The 13744-nt window shown below is 54.5% G+C and overlaps 1 protein-coding gene across 1 annotated transcript in view; it reads left to right on the top strand.

The window, feature by feature from the left end:
- The window catches only part of LOC102259054 (leukocyte immunoglobulin-like receptor subfamily B member 3), a 14982-nt gene extending 3629 nt beyond the window's left edge, over positions 1–11353 (top strand). Inside the window, 16 exon segments of the mRNA XM_014549281.1 lie at positions 175–459; positions 600–902; positions 2488–2772; positions 3159–3461; positions 3678–3883; positions 3886–3973; positions 4227–4529; positions 4692–4979; positions 5126–5428; positions 7156–7440; positions 7569–7871; positions 8166–8468; positions 8747–8797; positions 10084–10191; positions 10761–10819; positions 10898–11353. Of these exon segments, the coding sequence (XP_014404767.1) occupies positions 175–459; positions 600–902; positions 2488–2772; positions 3159–3461; positions 3678–3883; positions 3886–3973; positions 4227–4529; positions 4692–4979; positions 5126–5428; positions 7156–7440; positions 7569–7871; positions 8166–8468; positions 8747–8797; positions 10084–10191; positions 10761–10819; positions 10898–11041 (3617 nt within the window). The 3' untranslated portion in view covers positions 11042–11353.
- Positions 11354–13744: the final 2391 nt, after the last annotated feature.

The raw sequence follows: 13744 nt of genomic DNA, 5'->3' as shown, positions 1-13744 counted from the left end.
GTGCAGGCAGGTGAGTCCTCCCCAGGCTCCATGTCCCTCCTCTTACTTCACTCCTGGGGCTCAGGAGGGAGCACAGAGGTGCTGGGTTGAGGTGATAAAAGAGGAGGTTCTAGCACTAAGCTAGGAAATGAAGGTGGGAAGGTCTTGGTCATACAGCCTCTGGTTTCTTTCCAGGGACTCTCCTCAAACCCACCATCTGGGCTGAGCCAGCCTCTGTGATGTCCTGGGGGAGCTCTGTGACCATCTGGTGTCAGGGGACTGCGGAGGCCAAGGAGTTCTGCTTTGAGAAACAAGGAAGGACATTTCCCACGTGTGGAGTAATTCTACTGCATCCGATGGTCAGCGGCACGTTGAGCACCACAGGCCTCACAGACAGTGGTGCTGGGATATATCGCTGTTACTATTACAGCCCTAATGGCAGGTCAGAGCGCAGTGACCCCCTGGAGCTGGTGGTGACAGGTGAGAGGACACTCAGGGGTCCCAGGCTCTGCCCTAAGGAAGGGGGTCTGCTCTCAGGGTGTCCCCCTCTCACAGCCCAGCCCTGGGAGACATGAGAGAGGTCTGAGCCCCATTTAACACGCTGCCTCCTCCTCCCCTAGGAGCCTACAGCCAACCCAGCCTCTCAGCCCTGCCCAGCCCTGTTGTGACCTCAGGAGGGAACGTGACCCTCCAGTGTGGCTCAGGGCTGGGATTTGACAGGTTCATTCTGACTAAAGAAGGAGATCAGAGGCTCTCCTGGACCCTGGACTCACAGCGACATACCAGTGGGCAGTTCCAGGCCCTGTTCCCTGTGGGCCCCGTGACCCCCAGCGACAGAGGGAAATTCAGATGCTATGGCTGTTACAGGTACAGCCCCCAGGTGTGGTCATACCCCAGTGACCCCCTGGAGCTCCTGGTCTCAGGTAAGGCCCATTATTATCCCATTCATTGATTTGGGCACAAAACTGGGGTGTTATTGGGGTCATTACTTTGAGGGGAGCCCCATGGGGGAGAGTGAGGTCAGGGGATCATAAGGGCTCCTGGGCCAGAGACAGAGAGAGAGAGTGAAACCTGGAGGTCAGGCCAGGAGAAGGGGTTTATGGGAGGAGCAGCCTCTGTAATTCACATCTGGTCTCCCCAAGTGAGTCTCAGATGCCCTCCCTCCTGACACTTCAGGGCCCCATTGTGCCCTCTGGACGGAGACCGTCCCTCCAGTGTCATTCTGATGTCCACTATGAGAGTTTTTCTCTGTCCAAAGAGTGTGGACCAAACCTCCCCCAGAGCCTTTTCATGCAGCTCCAGGCTGGGCTCTCTCAGGCCCACTTCCTCTTGACACTCAGAGAGGCTGACAGGGGGGCGGGTACATATGCTAGAGAAGGAACAACCTTTTCTTTGAACCCCAGTAACCCCGACCCTAGACATCCTGGTGGCAGGTGAGGAGCCAGTGGGTTCAGTCAGGGAACCAGACTCTGCACAGGCCCCTGCTGGGTGTCTCAGGGGGTGAGGCCAGAATGAAAGTGCAGGCCCCAGGGAGGGAGAGAGACAGAGAGACAGAAGGTGGGAGGGGAGTTGGGAGACTCAGAGAAACGAAGACAGACAGAGAGGAGGGTCCGCAGAGAGAGGCCTGGTGACTCTCAGGTTTGAACAAGGTAGGCAGCCCACCCAGCATGGCTCAGAGGTTGAACTTCAACCTATGAACCAGGAGGTCGCAGTTCAATTCCAGGTGAGGTTGCATGCCGAGGTTGCGGCTCAATCCCCAGGTAGGGGCATGCATGAAGCAGCTGATCATATCTTCCTTCTCATCATTGATGTTTCTATCACTCTGTCCCCCTCCTTTCCTCTCTGAAACCGATCTATATATAAAAGGCCAGTGGCTGTAATGCACAGGAGGTGCATTGATGGGTCTTGCGGTGCGGAGGGTCTGGGTTCCGCTGACGGGTTCGGGGTCTCGTGTGATTTCTCACGCTGGGCCTCTAGTACATATATATATATATTTAACATACAAGGTGGGCAGGCAGCCCTCACCCCTCGTCCCTCTCTCTAGGACACCTTCCTGACAGACCCTCCCTCTCGGTGCAGCCAGGCCCCAGGGTGGTCTCAGGAGAGAACGTGACCCTGCTGTGTCAGTCACAGAGCCCGAGGGACACTTTCCTTCTGTCCAAGGAGGGGGCAGCCAATATCCCCTGTGTCATAGATCAATGCACGGAGCTGGGCACTTCCAGGCAGAGTTCTCCATGAGCCCTGTGACCTCAGCCCACCGCGGCACCTACAGGTGATACAGTTCACTCAGCCCCTCCCCTTACCTGCTGTCACTCCCCAGTGATCCCCTGGAGCTCCTGGTCTCAGGTGAGGGGACCCTCACCCTGTCCTTTCTGAGCTCAGTCATTGAGGGCCCTGTCCCCAGGAGAGGTGAGGCTAGGGTGGAAGAAATACAATAAGAGTGTCTTGGGCTGAGCTGTGGGAGGAGGTGGGGAAGGCCTTTGTAATGCAGCCCCTTGTTTTCTCCAGGGCCCTTCCCCAAACCCACCCTCTGGGCTGAGCCAGGACCAGTGATCTCCTGGGGGAGCCCCGTGACCATCTGGTGTCAGGGGACCCCAGAGGCTGAGGAGTACCGTCTGGATAAAGAGGGAAGCCCAGAACCATGGAAAAGAGAGAAGCCACAGAAGACTGGGGACAAGGTGATGTTCTCCATTCCACTCCTGACACAGGGTGATGCTGGGAGATATCGCTGTTACTATCTCAGCCCTGATGGCTGGTCAGAGCCCAGTGACCCCCTGGAGCTGGTGGTGACAGGTGAGAGGACACTCAGGCTCAGCCCTCAGGACGGGGTCTGCTCTAAGGGTGTCTCCTCAGATCCCAGCCCGGGGGACATGAGGGAGGAGTGAGTCCATTTAACCTGCTGCCTCCTCCTCTCCTAGGATCCTACAGCAAACCCAGCCTCTCAGCCCTGCCCAGCCCTGTCCTGACCTCAGGAAGGAACGTGACCCTTCAGTGTGGCTCATTGGATGCATTTGACAGGTTCATTCTGACTAACCCTGGAGCTGGTGGTGACAGGTGAGAGGACACTCAGGCTCAGCCCTCAGGACGGGGTCTGCTCTAAGGGTGTCTCCTCAGATCCCAGCCCGGGGGACATGAGGGAGGAGTGAGTCCATTTAACCTGCTGCCTCCTCCTCTCCTAGGATCCTACAGCAAACCCAGCCTCTCAGCCCTGCCCAGCCCTGTCCTGACCTCAGGAAGGAACGTGACCCTTCAGTGTGGCTCATTGGATGCATTTGACAGGTTCATTCTGACTAAGGAAGGAGACCACAGGCTCTCCTGGACCCTGGACTCAAGGAGACAGCCCAGGGGGCAGTTCCAGGCTCTGTTCCCTGTGGCCCCCATGACCCCGAGCGATAATGGGCCATTCAGATGCTATGGCTATTACAGGAACAGCCCCCAGGTGTGGTCACACCCGAGTGACCCCCTGGATCTCCTGGTCTCAGGTAAGGCCCATTATTGTCCCTTCCATTGATTCAGGCAACAAATACTGGGGTGTTCCTAGGGTCATTAATTTGAGTGCAGCCCCATATGAGAGGGTGAGGGGAGCACAAGGGCTCCTGAGCCTGAGTCACAAAGAAAGACAGTGAGACCTGGAGGCCAGGCCAGGAGAAGGGGTTATGGGAGGAGAAGCCCGTGTAATTCATGTCTGGTCTCCCCAGGTGAGTCTCAGAAGCCCTCCCTCCTGACCCAGCAGGGCCCCTTTGTGGCTTCTAGACAGAGCCTGACCCTCCAGTGTCGCTCTGATGTCGGCTATGACAGATTCGCTCTTCACAAGGAGGGGGAACGGGACCTCCCCCAGAGCCTTGTCCTGCAGCCCCAGGCTGGGCTCTCTCAGGCCCACTTCCCCCTGGACACTAAGAGAGGCTGACCGGGGTGGGGGGTATATATGCTAGAGTAGGAAGAACCTTTTCTTTGAGTGGTTGGTCCAGTGATGCCCTTGACATCCTGGTGGCAGGTGAGGATCCAGTGGATTCAGCCAGGCACCCAGATCTGCACAGGCCCTGCTGGGAGTCTCAGGGGGTGAGGCCAGAATGGCAGTGCAGGCCCCAGGGAGGGAGAGAGACACAGAGGCAGGGGGTGGGAGGGGAGAGGTGGAGACTCAGAAATACAGAGACAGACAGAGAGGAAGGTCCTCAGACAGAGGCCTGGTGACTCTCAGGGCAGAACAAGGTGGGCAGGCAGCCCTCACCCTCCCTCCCTCTCTTTAGGACACCTGCCTGACACACCCTCCCTCTCGGTGCAGCCAGGCCCCAGGGTGGCCTCAGGAGAGAACGTGACCCTGCTGTGTCAGTCACAGAGCCCGAGGGACACGTCCCTTCTGTCCAAGGAGGGGGCAGCCTATCCCCTCCTGCTTCTGAGCTCAGAGCACCGAGCTGGGCAGTACCAGGGAGAGTTCTCCATGAGCCCTGTGACCTCAGCCCTCAGGGGCACCTACAGGTGCTACAGCTCACACAGCTCCTCTCCCTTCCTGCTGTCACTCCCCAGTGAGCCCCTGGAGCTCTTGGTCTCAGGTGAGGGGCCCCTGACCCTGTCCTTTTTGAGTTCAGTCATTGAGGGCCCTGTGCAAAGAAGAGGTGAGGCTAGGATAGAAGAAATACAGTAAGAGTGCCTTGGGCTGAGCTGTGGGATGAGGTGGGGAAGGCCTTTGTAATGCAGCCCCTTGTTTTCTCCAGGGCCCCTCCCCAAACCCACCCTCTGGGCTGAGCCAGGCCCTGTGATCCCCCAGAGGAGTCGCCTGACCATCTCCTGTCAGGGGACCTCAGGGGCCACGGAGTACCGTCTGGATAAAGAGGGAAGCCCAGCCCCATGGAAAAGAGAGAAGCCACTGAAGCCCGGGGACAAGGCGATGTTCTCCATTCCATCCATGACAGATCGTGATGCTGGGATATATCGCTGTTACTACCTCAGCCCTGATGTCTGGTCAGAGCCCAGTGACCCCCTGGAGCTGGTGGTGATGACAGGTGAGAGGACACTCAGGGGTCCAAACCTCGGGCCCTGCCCTCAAGAAAGGGGTCTGCTCTCAGGATGTCTCCCTCTCTCACAGCCCAGCCCTGGGACATGACGGAGGTGTGAGCCCCATTTTACACACTGCCTCCTCCTCTCCTAGGATCCTACAGCAAACCCAGCCTCTCAGCCCTGCCCAGCCGTGTTGTGACCTCAGGAGAAAACGTGACCCTCCAGTGTGGCTCACGGCAGGGATTTGGCAGGGTCATTCTGACTAAGGAAGGAGATCACAGGCTCTCCTGGACCCTGGACTCAAAGCAACAGCCCAGTGGTCAGTACCAGGCCCTGTTCCCTGTGGGCCCTGTGACCCCCAGCCACAGGTGGACGTTCAGATGCTATGGCTGCTACAGTAAAAAGCCCCAGGTGTGCTCACTCCCGAGTGAGCCCCTGGAGCTCCTAGTCTCAGGTAAGGCCCATTATTATCACATCCATTGATTCAGACACCAAACTGTGGTGTCATTAGGGTCATTATTTTGAGGGGAGCCCATGTTAGAGGGTGAGGACAGGGGATCACAAGGGCTCCTGGGCCTGAGACACAAAGAAAGACACTGAAACCTGGGCGTCAGGCCAGGAGAAGGGGGTTATGGGAGGAGCAGCCCCTATAATTCACATCTGGTCTCCCCAGGTGAGTCTGGGAAGCCCTCCCTCCTGAGCCAGCAGGGCCCCATCGTGGCCTCTGGACAGAGCCTGACCCTCCAGTGTCGCTCTGATATCGGCTATGACAGATTCGCTCTGCACGAGGAGGGGGGACGGGACCTCCCCCAGAGCCTTGTCCTGCTGCCCCAGGCTGGGCTCCCTCAGGCCCACTTCCCCCTGGACACTCAGAGAGGCTGACAGTGGGGGGTGGGTACATATGCTAGAGTAGGAACAACCTTTTCTTTGAGTAGTTGGCCTCCCAGTGACGCCCTGGATATCCTGGTGGCAGGTGAGGATCCAGTGGATTCAGCCAGGCACCCAGATCTGCACAGGCCCTGCTGGGGGTCTGAGGTGGTGACGCCAAAATGAAGGTTCAGGGCCCCAGGAAGAGAGACAGAGAGAGACAGGGTTGGGAGGGGAGAGGGGGAGACTCAGAGAAACAGAGACAGACAGAGAGGAGGGTCCTTAGAGAGAGGCCTGGTGACTCTCAGGGCAGGACAAGGTGGGCAGGCAGCCCTCACCCTCCCTCCCTCTTCCTCAGCCGGGTTTTAGGGTGGCCTCAGGAGAGAACGTGACCCTCCTGTGTCAGTCACGGAGCTAGAGGAACACATTCCTTCTGTCCAAGGAGGGGGGCACCCAATGTCCCCCTGCATCTGATATCAAAGCACCGAGCTCAGCAGTTCCAGGCAGACAGTGGGGGGCGGGTACATATGTTAGAGTAGGAAAAACCTTTTCTTTGAGTAGTTGGCCTCCCAGTGACGCCCTGGATATCCTGGTGGCAGGTGATGATCCAGTGGATACAGCCAGGCACCCAGATCTGCACAGGCCCTGCTGCGGGTCTCAGGTGGTGAGGCCAGAATGAAGGTGCAGGGCCCCAGGAGAGAGACAGAGAGAGACAGGGGGTGGGAGGGGAAAGTGAGACTCAGAGAAACAGAGAGACATAGAGTTGAGTGTCTTCAGAGAGAGGCCTGATGACTGTCAGGGCAGAACAAGGTGGGCAGGCAGACCTCACCCTCCCTCCCTCTCTCGAGGACAACTGCCTGACTGGCCCTCCCTCTCCTTGCAGCCGGGTTTTGGGGTGGCCTCAGGAGAGAAGGTAACCCTGCTGTGTCAGTCACAGAGCTAGAGGGACACATTCCTTCTGTCCAAGGAGGTGGCCACCCAATGTCCCCCTGCATCTGTTATCAAAGCACCGAGCTCTGCACTTCCAGACAGAGTTCTCCATGAGTCCTGTGACCTCAGCCCATGGGGCCACTTACAGGTGCTACAGCTCACACAGCTCCTCTCCCTTCCTGCTGTCACTCCCCAGTGAGCCCCTGGAGCTCCTGGTGTCAGATGAGTGTCCCCTGACCCTGTGCTTTCTGAGCTCAGTCATTCAGGGCCCGGTCCCCAGGAGAGGTGAGGCTAGGATGGATGAAATACAATAAGAGTGTCTTGGGCTGAGCTGTGGGATGAGGTGGGGAAGGCCTTTGTAATGCAGCCTCTTGTTTTCTCCAGGGACATTCCCGAAACCCACCCTCTTGGCTGAGCCAGGACCAGTGATCCCCCTGGGGAGGCCCCTGACCATCTCCTGTCAGGGGACCACAGGGGCCTCAGAGTACCGTCTGGATAAAGAGGGAAGCCCAGCACCATGGAAAAGAGAGAAGCCACTGAAGCCCGGGGACAAGGTGATGTTCTCCATCCCATCCATGACAAAACGTGATGCAGGGATATTTCGCTGTTACTATCTCAGCCCTGATGGCTGGTCAGAGCCCAGTGACCTCCTGGAGCTGGTGGTGACAGGTGAGAGGACACTCAGGGGTCCCAGCCTCAGGCTCTGCCCTCAGGAAGGGGGTCTGCTCTGATGTCTCCCCCTGGGGGACGTGAGGGAGGTCTGAGCCAATGTAACACACTGCCTCCTCCTCTCCTAGGATCCTCCAGCAAACCCAGCCTCTCAGCCCTGCCCAGCCCTGTCGTGACCTCAGGAGGGAACGTGACCCTCCAGTGTGGCTCAGGGCAGGGATTTGACAGGTTCATTCTGACTAAGGAAGGAGATCACAGGCTCTCCTGGACCCTGGGCTCACAGCCACAGCCCAGTGGGCAGTTCCAGGCCCAGTTCCCTGTGGGCTCCGTGACCCCCAGCAACACAGGGACATTCAGATGCTATGGCTGTTACAGGCACAGCCCCCAGGTGTGGTCACATCCCAGTGATGCCCTGGAGCTCCTGGTGTCAGGTGAGTCCCATTATTGCTCTATCTATGGACTGAGCTACTTTCCAGGTTGTTGGCATCTTCGCTGTGAGGGCAGCCCCATGTGAAAAAGTGGGGTGAGGGGAACACAGCGGCTTCTCCACCAGAGACACAGAGCGAGACAATGAGATATGGGTGCCAGGCCAGGAGAAGGGTGTTTATGGGAGGAGCAGCCCCTGTAACTCATGTCTGGTCTCCATAGGTGTCCTCAGAGGTCTCGTGACTCTCAGGTCAGAACAAGGTGGGCAGGCAGCCCTCACCCTCCCTCCCTCTCTCTAGGACACCTGCCTGACAGACCCTCCCTCTCGGTGCAGCCAGGCCCCAGGGTGGCCTCAGGAGAGAATGTGACCCTGCTGTGTCAGTCACAGAGCCTGACAGACAAGTTCCTTCTGTCCAAGGAGGGAGCCGCCAATCCCCCCCTGTGTATGAGATCAAAGTACCAAGCTCAGCAGTACCAGGCAGAGTTCTCCATGAGACCTGTGACCTCAGCCCACAGAGGCACCTACAGGTGCTACAGCTCACACAGCACCTCCCCCTTCCTGCTGTCACTCCCCAGTGAGCCCCTGGAGCTCCTCGTCTCAGGTGAGGGCCCCTGACCCTGTCTGCTGAGCTGTCAGCTCAGGGTCCCGCCCCCAGAACAATCATGGGATGAAAGGGAGTGAGGGGCTGCAGGGATGGTCACCCCTAGGAGATCTTATACTTAGAGGGCCTCCCACCCCGTCCACCCCCTCCCCCTCACCTGGATACTGAAGCAGTGGGAGGGTCTCAGTGGTCACAGCACAGACGTAACAGGGTGTCTGTGTGAAATGGGGTCCAGGCTCAGCCCAAGCCTCTCACCCTCTGCCTGTCCTCATTTCCAGGACCCTCTGGAGGCCCCAGCTCCCCAGCCACAGAGCCCATATCCACAGCTGGTGAGTCCCAGGGAGCTCTGCTCAGAGGGAGCACAGCCCACCCAGCAAGTCCTGAGAGTCTGTCAGGGGATCCAGTGACCCAGATTCTCAATGACGGGCTTGTGTCCCAGGGGGGCTGGGAGTCCCAGGCTCTGAGGCAGGTGATGACTGGGGTTGTCATGGCAGAGGGAGATGTGGGGGCACAGGCTGGGGAGGGGGAGCTGGCCTCATGTGGGAGGAGGCAGCCCCCACCCCGCCTGCCCCATCCTCATCCCAGGAGGCTCTGAGGATAGGTCTCTCCCACGCCGGGTGTGTGAAGGTCTCTGTGCAGAGTTGGTGGGTTCCTCCATGTGGGGACGGGGACTGAGCTATAAGGGGTTCAGGTGCCTCTGAAGTCTCTCACTTGGACACGCTCTACCCTTATCTGGGCCTCAGTGTAAAAGGAGAAAATCCTTGTCCAGAGCTTACATTTCCTGTCAGTTCTGACCCTGACCTCCTGGGAGAGGGGCCTTACAGGGAAGCCCCCCGGGATGTGATGTTATGGGGCCTGTCCCCTCTGTCTCAGTGACGGTGACACTGCAAAGGGAGAGACAGGCATGATAAGGGTCCTGGCATCCAGGTCCTACCCCTCAGCTTAGGCTCAGCTCAGAGGAGGGAACAGGGTGGATCAGCCCTGGTTCAGCTCCAGGCTCTGCTGCTCCTGCTGTGGGGCTGGGCGGTCCCTTCTCTCCTCTGAGTGCCGGGTTCCTGTCTGCTCATCCCTGGTCCCATCCTGCTCACAGGCTGCTGGGAGATGAGGTGACATAAGGGCCTCACAGAGCTCAGGAAGGCAGAGCCCCCAGCCCAGCTTTACTTTCCTAGGGGGCTGTCAGAGACCTGTGAGTGGAGAGGGATCCAGGAGAGACTCAGAGTCCAACCCACACCCTGTCCCTCCCTGTCCCTGCTGTGCTGGGGGCGAGTAATGAGGAAGGACCCTCAGCTGCAGTTGAGACGTGGACAGGCCCCTGCAGAGGAGGATCCCAGAGCACAAATCTGCTGTCCACCTGGAAGGTTGGGAGGGGTTTTCATGAGGAAAGCACAAGGAACCCACAGTCCCGGGTTCCAGTCCCAGCCCCGCCCCCTCAGGAATGGATGACCTGGGGCATGACTGAGCCTCAGTGAAGTGAGTGGTGGGGTCAGCAATGCCTGGTGCATGACTGCTGTGAGGTGAGAGGAGATAAATGACAGACCCAAGCCTGTGCCTCTCACACAGTAGGTGATCATTAAACAGCATCATTGGCTCATTCATGAAGTCACTAATGTCCTAGGTCTCAAATGGTACTGGATAGTGGTCTTAGTGGCCTTGGTCCTGCTGCTCTCCCTTCTTCTCTTCCTCCTCCTCCGACATCGGCGTCAGAGCAAAGGCAGGACCTCAGGTGAGTAGGGAAGGGGGTGACCTGGGTCACACAATGGGGGGCTCAGAGCAACTGCTACAGGAAAACCAAATAGATGGAGAAGGTCAGCTGAGAAAAGGATTTCCCCAGAATCTCAAATCAGAAATCCTAGGAAGAAGACACTCACTGTCAGCACAGATGGACGGAGGTGAGGTCATCTTTCATCCTTTTCAATCTCATGAATAGGAATCATTCTCACAAGCGCTTTTTCCGAATCTATTGATAAGGTCATGTGATTTTTATCCTTCATTTTGTTTATGTGGTGTGTCACGTTTATTGATTTGCGAATATTGAACCATCCTTGCATTTCCAGAGAAAGTCCTCCTTGGTCATGGTGTGTGATCTTTTTAATTTATTGCTGGATCTGGCAACATGAGGGTAATTGACAGGAGGATTTCAACAGTGAAATCAAGGAGACGCTGTTCTGTCTCACTGTCTCTCTCCAGCAGAACAGGCCGCATGAAGGCCCCCAGGAAGTCTGTACGGCCAGGTGAACTGTTCAACATCAAGACTCAGGCAGGGAATGACTACCTCTCTTCCTTTCCTATCAGGGGAATGTTTGGACATGAAGGACAGACAAGCAGAAGAGAACAGACAGATGGACAGTCAGGTGGGTCCCATCCTCCCCAGGCCCCGAGGCTTCTCAAACCCCAACCACGTTTCATCCCTTTCTCTCCCCCTGCTCCAGGCTGCATCCAATGTCCCCCAGGACGTGACCTACGCACAGCTGAACCTCTTGGCTCTTAGACAACAGACAGGGGCACCCCCATCCTCCCCATCACAGGAGCCCTCAGAAGAGCCCAGTGTGTATGCTGCTCTAGCCATCCACTAGCTCAGGAGGTTTCCAGACCCCACACTCCAGGGAGGGGGCCTGCAGGGACCCCAGAAGGCAGGAAGGTTGCCAACAGTCACACTTGGCTAGTGCCTCACCCACTGTGGAGACCTGAGGTGCCCCTGGGACTCTTGAGGATTCACATTTATTCTATAGTCAAAGATAAGCCAATGTCTCTACATTTGGAAATCAAGGCAACAGACTTCCTAAGACTCAATGTGTGAACAAAAACAAGTGAATGTTTTAACTGGAGTTGTAATGTAAATATGACACATCAAACCTATGAAATAATAAAATTAAGAACCTTAAAAAATCAATGGCCTAATCTATCATGTCAAGGATTTAGAAAAACAAAAGAAAACATTGCTTTGAATATTTAGATCCATAGACAATTAGATGATAAAGATGTGGTGTGTATGTACAATGGAATATAAACCAGCCATAAACAGAATGAAATCCTGCCATTTTGGACAACATGAATGGACCGGAGTGAAATGATTCAGACAAGGAAAGATGTCACTTACCTCTGGGATTTTTCGCATCCTCAAAGCAAAGGAAACAAAAGCAGATCCATAGAAATAAATAAGAAACTAATGGTTGCCAGATGGGAGGGAAAGAAGGATCGGTGGGAAGGGGAAGGGAAGATAGTCAATAATAAATATCATATCCATGTTGTACACCTGAAACTAATATGACATTGTATGTCAACTATGCTTTAATAAAAATGGTCAATTAAAAAATGATTATTTAAACAATAGAAATTTTTTTCTAAATGAAGGCATACGGAGATAATGATACAGCTTTGCATAGGAAAGAAAACCATCAACAAAATGAAAAGACAACCCACCGAATGGAGAACTACTAGCCAATACATCTGACAAGGGCTTATTGTCCAACATTTATAAGGAACTTATAAAGCTCAACACCAAAACCCCCCAAACAATCCAATAAAAAAATGGGCATAGGACCTAGATAGACACTTCTCCAAAAAGGGCACACCAACGGCCAGTAGATATATGAACAGATGCTCAACATCACTAATCATCAGAGAGATGCAAATTGAAACTGCACACCTTTCAGAATGGCTTATCATCAATAAATCCACAAATATCTATGCCCCTCTATGATCACAGCAGCCTTATTTACAAAAGCCAAGATCTGGAAACAGCCCAAGTGCCCACCAGCAGATGAAAGCTATGGTATATTTACACAATGGAATATTGTGCAGCTGTAAAATAAAGAAGGAACTCTTACCTTTTGCAACAACATGGATGGACCTGGAGAGCATTATGTCAAGTGAAATAAGCCAGTTGGAAAAAGACTAGTTTCCTAAGATTTCACTCATATTTTTAATCTAATAAACAAAATAAACAGAAAAAAATACATAGTGGAGAGATACTCATGTATACAGAGAACAGACTGACAGCTGTCAGAGGAGAGGGGGTTGTGGGCTGGGGGGAAGGGCGAATGGATTAAGCAAAGAAATAAAAGAAAGACTCATGGACTCAGACAATACTATGGTGACTGCCAGAGGGAGGGTGCGGTGGGCGGAGGTAAAAATGGGGTAAGTTGTGTGGAAATAGACTAGACTTAGAATGATAAGCACACAATACCATGTACAGATGACGTAGTGTAGAATCGTATACCTGAAACCTGTATAATTTTATTAACCAATGTCATCCCAGTAAATAAAAAATTCAATAAAAAACAAAAACATGTTGGCTGTTCGGAAATGTGGTTCCACTCAGACCCTCGGCACCTGCTATTTTTAGGGTGAGAAGGTGTCACCTTCCTGTGAGGCAAGCACCTTGTGGACAGTGCGCGGGTGGTGTGCACCCCACATCCTGTCACCTTCTCCGCTTGGCTCAGCCCCTGCTTCCTCTTCCTCAGAAGCACCCTGGTCCCCAAGTCCTCAGTCTCCGGAAGTGCAGGTCAACAGGAGCTGAATATGGACTTAGTTTTTCTGAATTTCTGCTCCTCGACTGCTTCTAAGGTGACAACACAAGGCGTGTCACTCTCCTGGGAATTTTATGGCTTTGTGACTTACATTGAAGTCTTTTATCCATTTTGAGTGTACTCTGGTGTATGGTGTAAATGGGTGGTAAATTTCCTCCCTTCCTTCTTTCCTTCCTTCCTTCCTTCCTTCCTTCCTTCCTTCCTTCCTTTCTTCCTTCCTTTCTTTCTTTCTGTTTTGCATTTACCTGTCCAATTTTCCCAGCACCATTTATTGCAGAGCCTGCCCTCACTCTGCTGTATATTCACAAAATCACTAATCATCGGGGAAAGGCAAGTGCTGGATGTGGAGAAGAGGGAGCCCTTGTGCACCGCTGCTGGGAATGCAGCCGGGTGCAGCCTCTGTGGAAAGCAGCATGGAGGTTCCTCAAAAAGTCAAAAAATGGAACTGCCATTCGACCCCATAATTCCACTTCTGGGGATATTCATCAAAGAAACCTGAAACGCTCATTCGAAAGAATATATGCATCCCCTATGTTCACTGTAGCATTTTTTATAACAACAAAGATGTGGAAGCAGCCATGTGCCCATCAGTAGATGAGTGGATTAAAAAGCTGTGGTACGTTTACATGATGGAGTACTACTGGGCTGTGAGAAACAAGGAAGTCCTACCTTCTGCCACAGCATGGATGGGCCTGCTGGTTTGTGTGCTAAGTGAAATAAGCCAGAGTAGGACAGGTTGCACATAAA

This window comes from Myotis brandtii, unplaced genomic scaffold (genome assembly GCF_000412655.1).
Source record: "Myotis brandtii unplaced genomic scaffold, ASM41265v1 scaffold5439, whole genome shotgun sequence".
Classification (NCBI taxonomy): domain Eukaryota; kingdom Metazoa; phylum Chordata; class Mammalia; order Chiroptera; family Vespertilionidae; genus Myotis; species Myotis brandtii.
The sequence above is the reverse complement of the archived record's forward strand: the minus strand, read 5'-3'. Positions and strand labels throughout refer to the sequence as shown.